This window comes from Pristis pectinata, chromosome 4 (assembly GCF_009764475.1).
Source record: "Pristis pectinata isolate sPriPec2 chromosome 4, sPriPec2.1.pri, whole genome shotgun sequence".
NCBI lineage: Eukaryota > Metazoa > Chordata > Chondrichthyes > Rhinopristiformes > Pristidae > Pristis > Pristis pectinata.
The window spans coordinates 1,682,453-1,697,445 of record NC_067408.1 but is presented as its reverse complement, the minus strand read 5'-3'; the positions used below and the strand labels follow the sequence as shown (position 1 = coordinate 1,697,445).

Genomic DNA, 14,993 nt, shown 5'->3' with positions numbered 1-14,993 from the left:
AATGGCCTAATTCTGCTCCTATGTTTTATGGTCTTATTCATTTAGAACCCACACTCATATCCACTGGTTCCACACATAGATTTCCCTGTTGACCCTTGAATACCTACTCTTTCCCTCACTACCCTCTTGCTTCTAATATACTGTATATTTCCAGTATTTTTTGTTTTTATTCCAACTAACCAATTATTCCTTTCCTCAATGACCTTTGTTGCTACCTCCAGGAGTTCCAAGTAAAATTCTTGTAGTTGACAGAACCAACCTTTAATATCGCTGTTAACTTTCTGAATTAAAATAAACTGAGCTCTTTTGATCCTTCTAATCTGGTTTCCTGCACATCCACTAACTCCACTGTCTTTGTTCACCATTAGCAGCTGTGCTTTCGACCACATTGTTCATAAATTCCAGAGCATAGAATTTACATAATTCAAGAATTTCTGTCCTTCCTATCTCCATCTTTCTTTTAAAATAACATTTAAATCCATTTTAGAATTAGCTTTTTAATTCCTGCAACGTTTTATGTTTAAGCATTACATAAATGCAAGATCAAGTGTTGCTAGTGTAGCAAACCAAGCCTAATGTTATTGTACACTCTCCCTGTGGCCCCATTATCCTCTACTACATTAAATATTTAAACAGTTTAACTGTTTTACCTAATAAGCACCTAGGACCCATGCCTGAATCTCTTTCTGCATCAAAATAATCTATACTCAAACAACTGTTTTTAGAAGAAGTTTCTCCTCAACCCATTCCTCTCTCTCCCTGAGGATAATAAATTGATAATTTCTTGGTATTGATCCTCGTGAGAGAAAATAGTCATTCAACCTATCAAAACCGATCATAATTTTAAAAACTTTAATGCTGCAATGGAAATAGCCCCAGACCCACACCTCTCCCGAAACATCAACTAACCCTTTGCCTCCACAGATGCTACCTGACCCACTGAGTTCATCCAGCAGTTTGCTTTTTGCTCATCTCTTCCCACTTCCTGTTGTTCTAGGTATCATTCACATTGACTCATCCACATGCTTTCTATGGATTTTATGTTCTTTCTATGATGGGGTGCCCAAAACTGTATGTAGTTTGTCAACAGTGGATCAAACATTGTTCATTGCAAAGTATTACTTCTTTACTCGTGTGTTATATATCCCAGTTTAGGAGAAAAAAGAAGCCTTTTCTTTGAACAAGTGGCTTGTCTATTGACGCATCCGTAAAAGCACTTTCAGTGGACGTTACAATATCAAAAGTGTCAGATAAGTGTGAGCTGTTGCTGTACTGCTTAGAAGCATTCACACTTTTAAAGAATTGCGCATTTCCTTCAAGATGGAGGTCTCAGTTGCTCAATTGTAAACTATTTTCTCTTGCTACTCGAAGCATTACGAGATTTTATACCTAGGAACAAGCAATTAATCTCCAAGGCTCTTTTGTCATCTCTGGAAAAAGTCCAAGATTCAAAATGCATTTCGTTTATCCAAGCTCTTTGTCAGTGTCTCTCTACATATCAATATCCACCTGCAATTTCAAAATCCCTTTTGCTTCGCAAACCTTAACACCAGATTATTTCAAATATTTATCACTGACTAAACAAGCTCCAAATATTTATTGAAAATTTACAACTTCTAATTTAAACTGGGTTCTTTGCTTCTGTCCTTTGTTACTTTGAATATTCACGTTTTACTTATTCATTTTTATTACTTAATATGACAGAATTAAATTGTTGAAAGACATTGCATATCAATAAGGTTAATTAATTTTTTTAAAAATAGCTACAAGATTGAGAGAGACTTGCAAATGACTTCAGGAATTTAGTCCCTGGAGTTAAAAAGTGATCAGGGATACAATACAACATTGGAGAACTAAACAGATAAACTCAACTCAGCAATTTACAACTTTAAAGTATAACCAATATGTGAAATCTCCCCCATCTTCCTATATTCCTCAAGTATCAACTGTACTTTTCTTTCTTGTTTTCCTTTATTCAACTTCAGGCAAGCAACTTTTCCAGCATGCCTTTAAAAGCTATTTTTTCTTCAAACAACCTTCATTGTGTGTAATCCATTGCTTCTGATAAATATGCTTCAAAAGTTGTGAAATATTCAGTCTGTTTCGCCTTTTTCCCTTTTTCAGGTCCCCCATTCCATTCACTCTTTAATTACAACCTATACATCTTCCACCAATGTTCAGTTCTCTACACTTGCACTTGGCTAGTTCTGCAAATGATCAAACTCCTGTAAATATTAAATACCATGTTTAATATCTACAATTCTCCTTATTTCAGTCTCAACAGACATTTGACAAAATTATTTTCAGTTTCCAATCTACAGTCACATGTAACACTTGAAGCATATTGAGTCTCTGTAAATTTGAAACAATTAAATATTTAAAATAGCAAGTTACTGACCTGATTCCGTCCACGAAGGTTTGCATTTCTGAATTTCTGGATGAAATAAAAGATCAGCCATGCCAGGGAAATGATCATCAGTACAATAAATGATATGGAAACGAAGACCAGAGAGCCACGGTTAACAATCGGAGAATGTGGTGATCCAACTGTTATGGACATCAACACAGTGAGGTTTCTTTCCACATAGCTCAGAATCTCACGACCTCTTCGTTCAGAAATCATGATGGCAACTATGTTACCAGTTCCTGAAAGAAACAAAAATAATGCACTTAATCTCCAGAGAGATGAACCAGATTCAAGTTTCAAAATTGTTCGGATTGGGTATTTTACCCTTATTTCTTTCCTACCCCCATTTTATCCTCAGACATCAGTTGGTGTTTAAAAAAATAAAAAGACACAGGGTCCAATAACATTTCAAATATTGTTTAACTCTGGGTAATTGCATTCCTAACATTCCCTCTAACCCAGCAGAGAAAGAAGTCCAGTATTCTACACAATCTGAATTATTGAATGAGAGACACAAGTTTGAATCCCACCTTGGGGAATTTACCCAATTTTAAAAAAAAATAGCAGGAGCAAGCCAATTGGTCCCTCAAGCCTGTCCCAATATTCAATATGATCATGGCTGATCTGCCTCTTCCCCTCTTCAGTACCTGTTCCCAGATCAATTCCCTGATCTTTCAAAAATTTATCTACCTCCTCTTTAAATCCAAACATCTAGCCTTGCAATCTTGCAGGGTAGAGAATTCCAGAGATTCATCACTTTCTGTGAGAAGAAATTCCTCTGCACCTCAGTGTTAAGTGACCGTCCCCTTATTTTGGACTGTCCCCTTATCTTGGACCGTCCCCTTATCTAGGCAGCACAGTAGTGTAGCGGTTAGCATAACGCTACTACAGTGCCAGCGACCCACGTTCAATTCCTGCTGCTGTCTGTAAGGAGTTTGTACGTTCTCCCTGTGCCTGCATGGGTTTCCTCCGGGTGCTCCAGTTTCCTCCCACATTCCAAAAGATGTACAGGTTAGGAGTTGTAGGCATGTTATGTTGGTGCCGGAAGCGTGGCGACACTTGTGGGCTGCCCCCCAGCACATTCTCAGTAAGGCAAAAATACTCATTTCACTGTGTTTCGATGTACATGTGACTAATAAATAATATCTTATCTCATAACTGTGTCCCCCTTATGAGTTTCTCCCACTAGTGGAAACATTTCAGCATCTACCTTATTGTGTCTCCTCAGGACCTTGTATGTTTCAAGAACAAAATCATCCCTCATCCTTCTAAGCACCAAATAACATGGATCTAATTTCTTTAAACTGCTCGTGGTAGGACAAGCCACGGTAGATCCAGATCATGTGAATGAATATGGTCAAATTAATACTTATAACTGATCTTGCAAAATGTCTTCTCCAAACAGCAAATATACATTGTCTGATATCACCCAAGATGCAGATTGGTAAGTATATATCCCAGAACTATGCGTTTTTTTGTACTGCAAAACCCATTATAAATGTTTCCTGCCTTTTGAGCATCTAATTTGCCCTCAGCCAGAGTCTTTTGAAACAGTGGGATTTCCAACCGAAATCTGCGGTGGTGTCTGGAGCCAAGTAGTCCAATGAATCCTAAACTGGGCATTTGTGAGCAGATTATTGGTAAGTGAGTGCTACGTGATAGCATTGCCAACGGCACTAATCAGGAGGTAATTAACCAGATTGGATTTATCCTGCTTTCTGTGATCATGACCAGATTCAAGAGGCCAACAGATTAATTTTTGAAAAGATATGATGAAAATGCTGTTACATAAACACAAGCCTTGTATTTTCTTTGGAAATTGGTGAACATGATTGACTCTCTAGAGTCAATATGGGTGGAAGTTAGGAACAAGAAAGGGGCAGTTACTCTACTGGGAGTATTCTATAGGCCCCCTAGTAGCAGCAGGGATACTAAGGAGCGGATTGGGAGGCAGATTTTGGGAAGATGCAAAAATAACAGGGTTATTATCGTGGGAGACTCCAACTTCCCAAATATTGATTGGCACCTGCTTATTGCCAAAGGTTTAGACGGGGCAGAGTTTGTTAAGTGTGTCCAGGACGGATTCCTGTCACAGTATGTTGACAGGCCGACTAGAGGGGATGCCATATTAGATCTAGTTTTATGTAATGAACCGGGTCAGGTGACAGATCTATTTGTGGGTGAGCATCTGGGAGACAGAGACCACTGCTCAATAACCTTTAGCATTGTCATGGACAGGGATAGGAGCAAAGAGGATGGGAAGATATTTAATTGGGGGAAGGTGAATTATGAGGCTATAAGGCGAGAACTTATAAATTGGGATGACATTTTTGAAGGGAAATGTACTATGGAGATGTGGTCATTGTTCAGGGATCTCTTGCAGGATGTTAGGGATAAATTCGTCCCAGTGAGGCAGAGAAGGAATGGCAGGGTGAAGGAACCATGGGTGACAAGAGAGATGGAACAACTAGTTAGGAAGAAGGCAGCATACATAAGATGTAAGCAGCAAGGATCAGATAGGGCTTGTGAGGAATATAGAGTAGCAAGGAAGGAACTTAAGAAGGGACTGAGGAGAGCGAGAAGGGGACATGAAAAGGCTTTGGAGAGTAGGGTTAAGGAGAATCCCAAGGCTTTTTACTCCTACGTGAAGAGCAGAAGGATGGCGAGAGTAAAGGTAGGTCCGATTAAAGACAAAGGTGGGAAGATGTGCCTGGAAGCTGTGGAAGTGGGTGAGGTTCTCAATGAATACTTCTCTTCAGTATTCACCAAGGAGTGGGGTCTTGATGACACTGATGACAGTGTTGGTAAGGGTAATGTTCTAGAGTTTGTAGATATCAAGAGAGAGGATGCGTTGGAGCTGTTAGAAAATATTAGGACAGTTAAGTCCCTGAGGCCTGACGGAATATTCCCCAGGCTGCATCAGGAGGCAAGGGAGGAGATTGCTGAACCGTTGGTTAGGATCTTTGAGTCCTTGTTGTCCATGGGGATGGTACCGGAGGATTGGAGGGTGGCAAATGTTGTCCCCTTATTCAAAAAAGGTAGTAGGGATAGTCCAGGGAATTACAGACCAGTGAGCCTTACGTCTGTGGTAGGTAAGCTGCTAGAAAGGATTCTAAGAGATAGGATCTATGATCATTTAGAGAATCATGGACTGATTAGGGACAGCCAGCATGGCTTTGTGAAGGGAAGATCTTGCCTCACTAGCCTGATAGGGTTCTTTGAGGAAGTGACCAGGAAGATTGATGAGGGTATTGCAGTAGATGTGGTCTACATGGATTTTAGTAAGGCATTTGATAAGGTTCCGCATGGTAGGCTTCTTCAGAAGGTCAGAGGCCAAGGGATCCAGGGAGGCTTGGCCATGTGGATTCAAAATTGGCTTGCCTGTAGAAAGCAGAGGGTTGTGGTGGAGGGAGTGCATTCGGAATGGAGGGCTGTGACTAGTGGTGTCCCACAGGGATCGGTTCTGGGACCTCTACTTTTTGTGATATTTATTAATGACTTAGATGAGGGGTGGAAGGGTGGGTTAGCAAGTTTGCTGATGACACAAAGATTGGTGGTGTTGTGGATAGTGTGGAGGGCTGTCAAAGCTTACAGAGGGATATTGATAGGATGCAGAGCTGGGTTGACAAGTAGCAGATGGAGTTCAATCCTGAGAAGTGTGAGGTGGTACACTTTGGAAGGACAAACTCCAAGGCAGAGTACAGGGTAAATGGCAGGATTCTGGGTAGTGTAGAGGAGCAGAGGGATCTGGGGGTTCATATTCACAGATCACTGAAAGTTGCCTCACAGGTGGATAGGGTAGTTAAGAAAGCTTATGGGATGGATGTTAGCTTTCATAAGTCGTGGGATCAAGTTTAAGAGCCGCAAAGTAATGATGCAGCTTTACAAAACTCTGGCTAGACCTCACTTAAGAGTACTGTGTCCAGTTCTGGTCGCCTCATTACAGGAAGGATGTGGAGGCGTTGGAAAGGGTGCAGAGGAGATTTATCAGGATGCTGCCTGGATTAGAGGGTATGGATTATGAGGAGAGACTAAAGGAGCTAGGGCTGTTCTCATTGGAGAGGAGGAGGATGAGGGGAGACATGATAGAGGTGTACAAGATATTGAGAGGAATAGATAGAGTGGACAGCCAGTGCCTCTTTCCCAGGGCACCAATGCTCAAAACAAGAGGACATGGCTTTAAGGTATTGGGTGGGAAGTTCAAGGGGGATATCAGAGGGAGGTTTTTCACCCAGAGAGTGGTTGGGGCATGGAATGCACTGCCTGGGGCGGTGGTGGAGGCTGATACATTGGACAAGTTCGAGATTGTTAGATAAGCATATGGAGGAATTTAAGTTAGAGCGATATGTGGGAGGAAGGGGTTAGATAGTCTTAGGTGTGGTTTGAAGGGCGGCACAACATGGTGGGCCGAAGGGCCTGTATTGTTCTATGGATTATGAGGAGAGACTAAAGGAGCTAGGGCTTTAGTCATTGGAGAGAAGGAGCATGAGAGGAGACATGATAGAGGTATACAAAATATTAAGAGGAATAGATAGAGCGGACAGCCAGCGCCTCTTTTCCAGGGCACCAATGCTCAATACAAGAGGGCATGGCTTTAAGATAATGGGGGGGGGGGGGGGGGGGGGGAGAGTTCAAGGGAGACGTCAGAGGGAGGTTTTTCACCCAGAGTGTGGTTGGTGCATGGAATGCGCTGCCTGGGATGGTGGTGGAGGCTGATACGTTGGTCAAGTTCAAGAGATTGTTAGATAAGCATATGGAGGAATTTAAGATAGAGGGATATGTGGGAGGAAGGGGTTAGATAGTCTTAGGAGTGGTTTGGTCAGCACAACATGGTGGGCTGAAGGGCCTGTATTGTGCTGTATTGTTCTATGATCAATGAAAAGAAGTTTAGCTTGTTTATTTTATTCATTAATGGGACGCCCACGTTGCAGACAAGTTTAGAACGCATTGTCCTTCTGTAACTGCCCTTGAGATGACTGAACATTCCCCTCTTTCACAGGTGGCAGTACCTGCACCCTTGCATCATTCTGTACCTTCACACTTAACTGCTGTATCTTTTCACCATTGTCCTCAGCATGACAGATGAATTTCATGCCTACAGTTTGTGTGGGTTTATTCTGTACTAAACACATTTTATCTGGCAAAATAAATCTGCCCATGTTGGGAGCAGTTGTATGATGATAAATTCAGTCTCCTTCTCTCTTTAACCAGAGTATTTTCTGAATAAATTGATTTTATTTTCTGTATAATTGGTTTGTTATGAGTCAGACATACATCCTGCCATGCTTCCAAATTATAAGTGGACAGTGTTATAAATGGACACTGAACAGAAAAATGCAACCTGAGACTCTCAGTGCTGGTTTCTGCTGTGTTTGAGTAAGGTGTAGAAGAGAATTCCAGTGACAATTTCTTCATGGAGTAGGGTAACATCCTTCCAATGTCCCTTTGGTTATGTTACAGAGCCAATTGATCCAAACCGGCCACAGATGGAAACCCTCAGAAGTTTGTAATGAAAGTTAGGAGAAAAAAACTGCACTATGAACCACCACCTGACCTCTCCCATGAAAAAAAGCAGTAGTGTTTATGTGGATAGGGTATGACCAGAGAACAATAAATATTTACATTGAGGCAGCAATTTGCCTTCATTGTGCCCAACACTTGCCAAAGTAGCATTTATATATTCTTCTCCTTTCGCCTTCCCTCTTTTCATATCAATTCCTCTTCCTTCCAAGCTATCCCCTTAACTCACGTAACATAAATATCCAATATTTCTGTATTTTCAGAAACCCTCAAAGCACTCTCTTAAATTGTGCTGCAGCCAGACACAGAATCCAGCTATCTTTAAGGATTATCCAGTAAGAGTCTTTCTTTATAGATGAATTAACTTGTACCAGAAAGTGAAGCATTCGGAGCAACCATCCAGTACGTGATTGGGTTACTGATCCAGAGAAGGTATCATCAAGATATCAAAAGTTAAAATTACAGAAGTTTCACAATTAGCTTTCGCTACTCTAAAATATTGCCGAAAATATATCATTTCCACACCACACCAATCTTTCTTATGCCTGTTAACCTGAGAAACATATTTGGAACAATAAATAGGTATCTCGTCAGTAGCAATGACATCCTCTGTGCTCAAAAGGGTTATTTCTCAGCTCTTCAATGACAATTTAATGTATTCATGCTATTTCATGCTTAATTTTATTTGCTCTTGAGAAAAAGATGTTTTTATCAGCCAAGTTCACCATCTGGCCATAAGCCACAGTGAGCTTGATAATCACAAAGAAATGTGAAGAATGTAAAATTGACAAAAGTTGTGTGTTGAATGTAAATAGTTGTTTAATGTTTTGACAGATTACACAACAGAACTGAAATAACATTGCTTTAGAATAGTTGCAGCACAATGTTTTTCATTGTACATTTTCTCTTTGGACAATCCCTTTGGGTCTAAAGAAATAAGCCCAGTCTGCTTAACTTCTCATACAACAAAATCCCTGCTCCAGGAATCAATTTAGTGAGCCTTCATTCCACAAATACCGTCACATACATCCTGAGCTACAGAGACCAGTCAATATTCCACCCTATTCAACAAACTCTATATAACTGGGGCAAGAATTCTTTCACCATGCACTCTAATCCTCTTGCATCAAAGGCCAACATACTATTTGCTTTCCTAAATGCTTGCATTTAACTTTCAGCAATTCATGTACTAGGTCAGGCAAGCCAACACCACTCTATTTCACCATTTAAAAACAAAATTCTTCACCTTTCTACCTTGCACTATTAAAGCAAATGACTTTGCATTTTTCTGCATTATATTGCATTTCCATGCCATTGCTCATTCACTTGACCTGTCAATATCTTCTGAAGCCTCTCTGCATCCTCCTCACAAGCCACACCAGCAGCCAACTTAATATCATCAGCAAACTTGGAAATATTACACTTGATCCTTCAACCAAATTACTGATATTATTTGTGAACAATTGGAGCCGTAGCACAAAAATGCTCTACTTATTTCTAATCTCTTATGTTCATTAACCAATCCTCAGTCCTGGCTAACTCTTCTATGGCAGCTTTTCAGATGTCTCCTGAAACTCCAAATACAAATCAACTGGATCCCCCTCATCTATTTTGCTGGTAAAACTTCAAAAAAAAACCTGATGGATCAAACATTATTTTCTTTTCATAAATCCATACTGACTCTGCCCAATCTATTATTATTTTCTAAGTGCCACTTCCTTAATAATATTCTAGCATATTTCCTACTTGAAGTCCTTCAATCCAATAATTTCCCCATTGCTAACTTTTTACTAATACCAAATTCTTTCAGCTCTTCATTCACTCTGGATCTGTTGTTCTCCACTTTGTCTGAAAGTATTTTTTGTTCTTCTTCAATGAAAATATACACAAAACATTTGTTTTCTTTGAGGATATAATGAGCATAGTGGATAGAGGGGAACAGATGGATTTTGTGTACTTGGATTTCCAGAAGGCGTTCGATGAGGTGCTGCATAAAAGACATCCATAAGAGAAGGATGCATGGAGTTGGGGGTAACGTATCAGCATGGATAGAGGATTGGTTAACCAATAGCAGGCAGAGTTGTGATGAATGGGTGTTTCTCTGATTGGCAGTGGTGAATGGGGTGCCTCAGGGGTCTGCTGGGCCCGCAACTGTTCATGATATACATTAATGATTTGGAAGAGGGGACCAAGTGCAGCGTATCTAAGTTTACTGATGACACTAAATTGAGTGGAAAAGCAAATTGTGCAGAAGATGTGGAGAGTCTGCAGAGAGATATAGATAGGTTAAGTGAGCGGGCAAGGATCTGGCAGATGGAGTACAATGTTGGTAAATGTGAAGTCATAAACTTTGGAAGGAAAAATAGATCAGAATATTATTTAGACAGTGAAAGATTGCAGCATGGCGTTATGCAGAGGGATTTGGGGGTGCTTGTGCAAGAATTGCAAAAGGTTGGTTTGCAGGTGAAACAGGTTATCAAGAAGGCAAATGGAATGTTGGCCTTCATTACTAGAGGGATTGAATTTAAGAGCTGGGCGGTCATGCTGCAACTGTACGGGGTACTGGTGAGGCCGCACCTGGAGTACTGCATGTAGTTCTGGTCTCCTTGCTTGAGGAAGGATCTACTGGCTTTGGAGGCGGTGCAGAGGAGGTTCACCAGGTTGATTCCAGAGATGAGGGGGGTTAACCTATGAGAAGATACTGAGTCGCCTGGGACTATACTTGCTGGAATTCAGAAGAATGAGAGGGGATCTTATAGAAACATATAAAATTATGAAAGGTTTAGATAAGATGGAGGCAGGAAGGCTGTTTCCACTGGTAGGTGAGACTAGAAATAGGGGACATAGCCTCAAGATTTGGGGGAATAGATTTAGGATGGAGATGATGAGAAACTGCTTCTCCCAGAGAGTAGTGAATCTGTGGAATTCTCTGCCCAGGGAGGCAGCAGAGGCTACCTCATTAAATATATTAAAGATCAGTTAGACAGATTTTTGCATTGTAGGGGAATTAAGGGTGATGGGGAAAAAGGCAGGATCTTACTGAATGGCGAAGCAGGCTCGACAGACCAGATGGCCTCGTCCTGCTCCTATTTCTTATTTACGTTCTTATGTTTACTCACTCAGTTCTTTCCTTACTTCCCAAAGTAATTACCTGTCTCAGTCTGTAAGGAACTCACATTAACTTTAGGTAATATTTTCCTTTTTACATATCTGTGAAAGATTTTACCAGTTCATTTTATGTTTCTCAGCTGAGAAAGTAATCTACTTTCCCTTCCCTTATTAATGACTTGGTCCTCCATTACTGAAGTTTCCAGTCATGCTTAGAGTTCATTTTTGGCAACATTATAGACCTATTCCTGTGATCTAATACTACCTTTAACTTCGATTGATAGCATTCCCTGTTGGATTTTATTTGCCTCAAATGAATACATATTTGTTGTAAACTATGTATTAATGTTGGCTTTTGTTCATTTAGTGTCATGTATTTCTGAATTAGATGGAGTAGGCCACTCAAGCTCTCAATCTTACTCTGCCATTCAATAACCTAACCAGCTAATCTGACTGTAGCCTCATCTCCACATTCCCATCTACCCACTGTAACCTTGCTTATCAAATATCTATCTTAAATATATTCAAGGACTCTGTTTCCACTCCCTTTTGAGGGAGAGAGCTCTAAGAACTCACTCCCCTCAGAAAAAAAACATTTTGCCTTATTTATCTTAAATGGGCAAACTTCTTCTAGATTTTCCCACGAGGTAACATCCTCACCACATCCACCCTGTCATGACCCTCATCAAGAGGGATATGTTGGCTATCACAGCTAACTCATTCTTTAGACTTTAACTTGCTTTCTTTAGATTTATTCAGATTGAACTTCATAATTATCAATTTTTTAATATAAAATTCTATCATATTATGATACTCCATAAAGGGCCCTTAACTAAATCTTCTCTCATCAATTAACCGTTTCTCATTGAACAAAACTGGATCTAAAAAGCCTGTTCCCTTGTTGGATCATTAACATATTGCTCTGGAAAACCATTTCTTATACAATCAGTGAACTGCCCTCTTATTCTTTTACAGCTAATTTGGTTTGCCCAGTCTATATTTTGATTAAAGACCCTCAGGATTATTGAAATATCCATGTTACATGCATCAAGGCATCCTTGAGGAAATGCTTGAAGCTTTTCCTCTACTTACCTGGAAATTTCTTGCCATGACAGAGCTCAGAGCATTGCATATAGCCCATACTCAGAGTCTGTTTTGAGATTCTGGTATCAGATATGCAAATGCTGCTAGCGTAGTGTAATTGGGGGGTAATTGCTGGGATATTGGCCCGAGTGTAGATACTGGTGTTGGTCTGTCCTAACAAAGCTTTGGAGGAATCTGCAGAGATTGGACGTCTCCAATACTTTGTAGTGCCAACTAATAGTTGTCCTCATCTTTGAAGCATACAGGAAGGTGGAAATCATTGCTACCTGGTAAACCAAGAGCTTATTGTTGGATGAGGCCTTAATCTTCATATATTCTTTTCCTCAGATGACGAAAGCCTACAGTGGCCCACTGGAGGTGGTGATGAATTTCATCACTGATGTCATCCTTTGCTGAAAAGGTGGTTCCTTAGATGTATAGAACAGTCTATATTTTTATAGATCTAATCATCGATCTTTATTGTTGGGGCAGATTGGCACAAGACCTTTCTTACAGATATTTGCACAAGGCATTCAGATTCTCCTGAATGTTTCAATGAACAATGACTTGGATCTCACCCTCTTGAGGGTTGACACACACAAGCATCATCTGCATAGTATAGTTCGTTGATTGAGTTTGGAGTGACCTTGGTTCCAGAGTGCTTGCAATAATGGCTGAGCAGTTCCTATTTGTCCTATGTATTAGTTCCACCCCAGTGGGAGCTTATTGATAGTGAGGTGCAATATTGGAGTGAGGAATAGCATAGGTTTATTTGATTCCAGTCTACACTGAGATTGTGTCTGTATTGCAGTTAGGATTGCTTGACATCATTGGTTGAGGCAGCAAATACAAAAATTGGGAAGCCACGTTGCAGCTGTATAAAACTTCGATTAAGCAACATTTAGAGTGCTGTGCATAGTTCTGGTTGCCACACTATGAGGAGGATGTGGAGGCTTCGGAAAGGTTCACCAGGATGTTGCCTGGATTGGAGTGTATTAGTTATAAAGAGAGGTTGGACAAACTTGAATTGTTTTCTCTGGAACGTCAGAGGCTGAGGAGTGACCTGATAGATGTTTATAAAATTACGAGAGGCACAGACTGGGTAGATAATCAGTCTTTTTTCTCAAGCTGGAAACATCAAATATTAGTGGGCCTGCTGAGTTCCCCCAGCATCATAGTGTTTTTCATTAGAGGGCATGGGTTTCAGGTGAGAGGGGGAAAATTTAAAGAGGGTTTGCAAGGAAAGTTTTTTTTATTATTATACACACAGGGTGGTAGGTAGGAATGCACTACCAGGGAAGGTGGTAGAAGCAGATATGACTGCAATGTTTAAGAGGCATTTAGACAGATACATGAACAGGTAAAGGACAGGGGAATATGGACTGTATGCAGGCAGATGAGATTAGTTTAATTTGGTATCATGGTCAGTGCAGAGATGGCTGAGAAGGACTCGTGATTATATATAATGACACAAGTTGGTTTAGAAACATCTCAAAATGTTGTCTCTAGAGTTGTTCTGGTTAGTCTTTCCAAAACCACAGCCAATTCTAGTTGTTAGATGCAGGTTCATGGATGATATATGTGGCTTTAACTTGGAGGCACAATTATTCTGCAGCACAACGGAAAGGACTTGAATTGCCAGGACACCTATGCCTTGTATTTCTACACAAGCCATCTTTTTAGTTTGTTTCTGGTTTTTCTTAATCTTTTCATAAGAGTACAGTCTAACTGCATTCAGCTCGAGAAAAATGCAAGGAGAAATTTTTCTTTCCTTTGCTTTAAATTCATATAAATTCAAAACTGTTTAATAAAAAAGTCAACCACTGGGACTCTACTTTTCCACTAGCTACTTTCAGGCCAGGATTTGCATCTACAGATCCTGGTGAAATTAAATTTTTCTATTTTGCTTGCACATCTATAGTCAGCCCCAACCCCAAAAGAAGCACCTGATGCTTTAACTGTGTGGATTTTTCTGATTTCCACACCAGCTTGTGGCCTCTGTGCTTATTACCACAGAATCTGGAAAAAATTGTCCTATGATCCCACATGTATTAGGAACTGGACTAAGATTGCCCAGTTCAACCCAGAAAAGTGTGAAGAGGTTCATTTTGGTAGGTCAAATATGATGGCAGAATATAGTATTAATGGTAGGACTCTAGGCAGTGTGGAGGATCAGAGGGATCTTGGGGTCTGAGTCCATAGGACGCTCAAAGCAGCTGCACAGGTTGACTGTGGTTAAGGTGGCATATGGTGTATTGTCCTTCATCAACCATGGAATTGAATTTAGGAGCCGAGAGATAATGCTGCAGCTATATAGGACCTTGGTCAGACCCCACTTGGAATACTGTGCTCAGTTCTGGTCACCTCACTACAGGAAGGATGTGGAAGCCATAGAAAGGGTGCAGAGGAGATTTACAAGGATGCTGCCTGGAATGCAGAGCATGCCTTATGAAAGCCGGTTGAGGGAACTCGGCCTTTTCTCCTTGGAGTGACAGAGGACAAGGGGGGACCTGATAGAGGTATATAAGATGATGAGAGGCTTTGATAGAGTAGACAGTCAGAGGCTTTTTCCCTAGGGCTGAAATGGTTGCCACAAGAGGACATAGGTTTAAGGTGCTAGGGAGTAGGTATAGGGGAGATGTCAGGGGTAAGATATTTTTTAAACTGAGAGTGGTGAGTGCATGGAATGGGCTGCCGACAACGGTTGTGGAGGTGGATACGATAGGGTCTTTTAAGAGACTTTTGGATAGGTACATGGAGCTGAGAAAAATAGAGGGCTATGGGTCTCTAAGGTAGGGACATGTTTGGCACAGCTTTGTGGGCCAAAGTGTCTGAATTGTACTGTAGATTTTCTATGTTTCTATGTTTCAGATTG

The 14,993-nt window shown here is 40.6% G+C and overlaps 1 protein-coding gene across 4 annotated transcripts in view; it reads right to left on the bottom strand.

Annotated features, from left to right (window-relative positions):
• The window catches only part of rnf130 (ring finger protein 130), a 148,017-nt gene that overhangs the window by 108,287 nt on the left and 24,737 nt on the right, over nt 1-14,993 (bottom strand). For all 4 annotated transcript variants that reach the window (XM_052015212.1, XM_052015216.1, XM_052015211.1 and 1 more), the window contains exon 2: nt 2,399-2,646. In XM_052015212.1, coding sequence (XP_051871172.1) covers nt 2,399-2,646 — 248 coding nt within the window. The remainder of the gene's footprint in view (nt 1-2,398; nt 2,647-14,993) is intronic.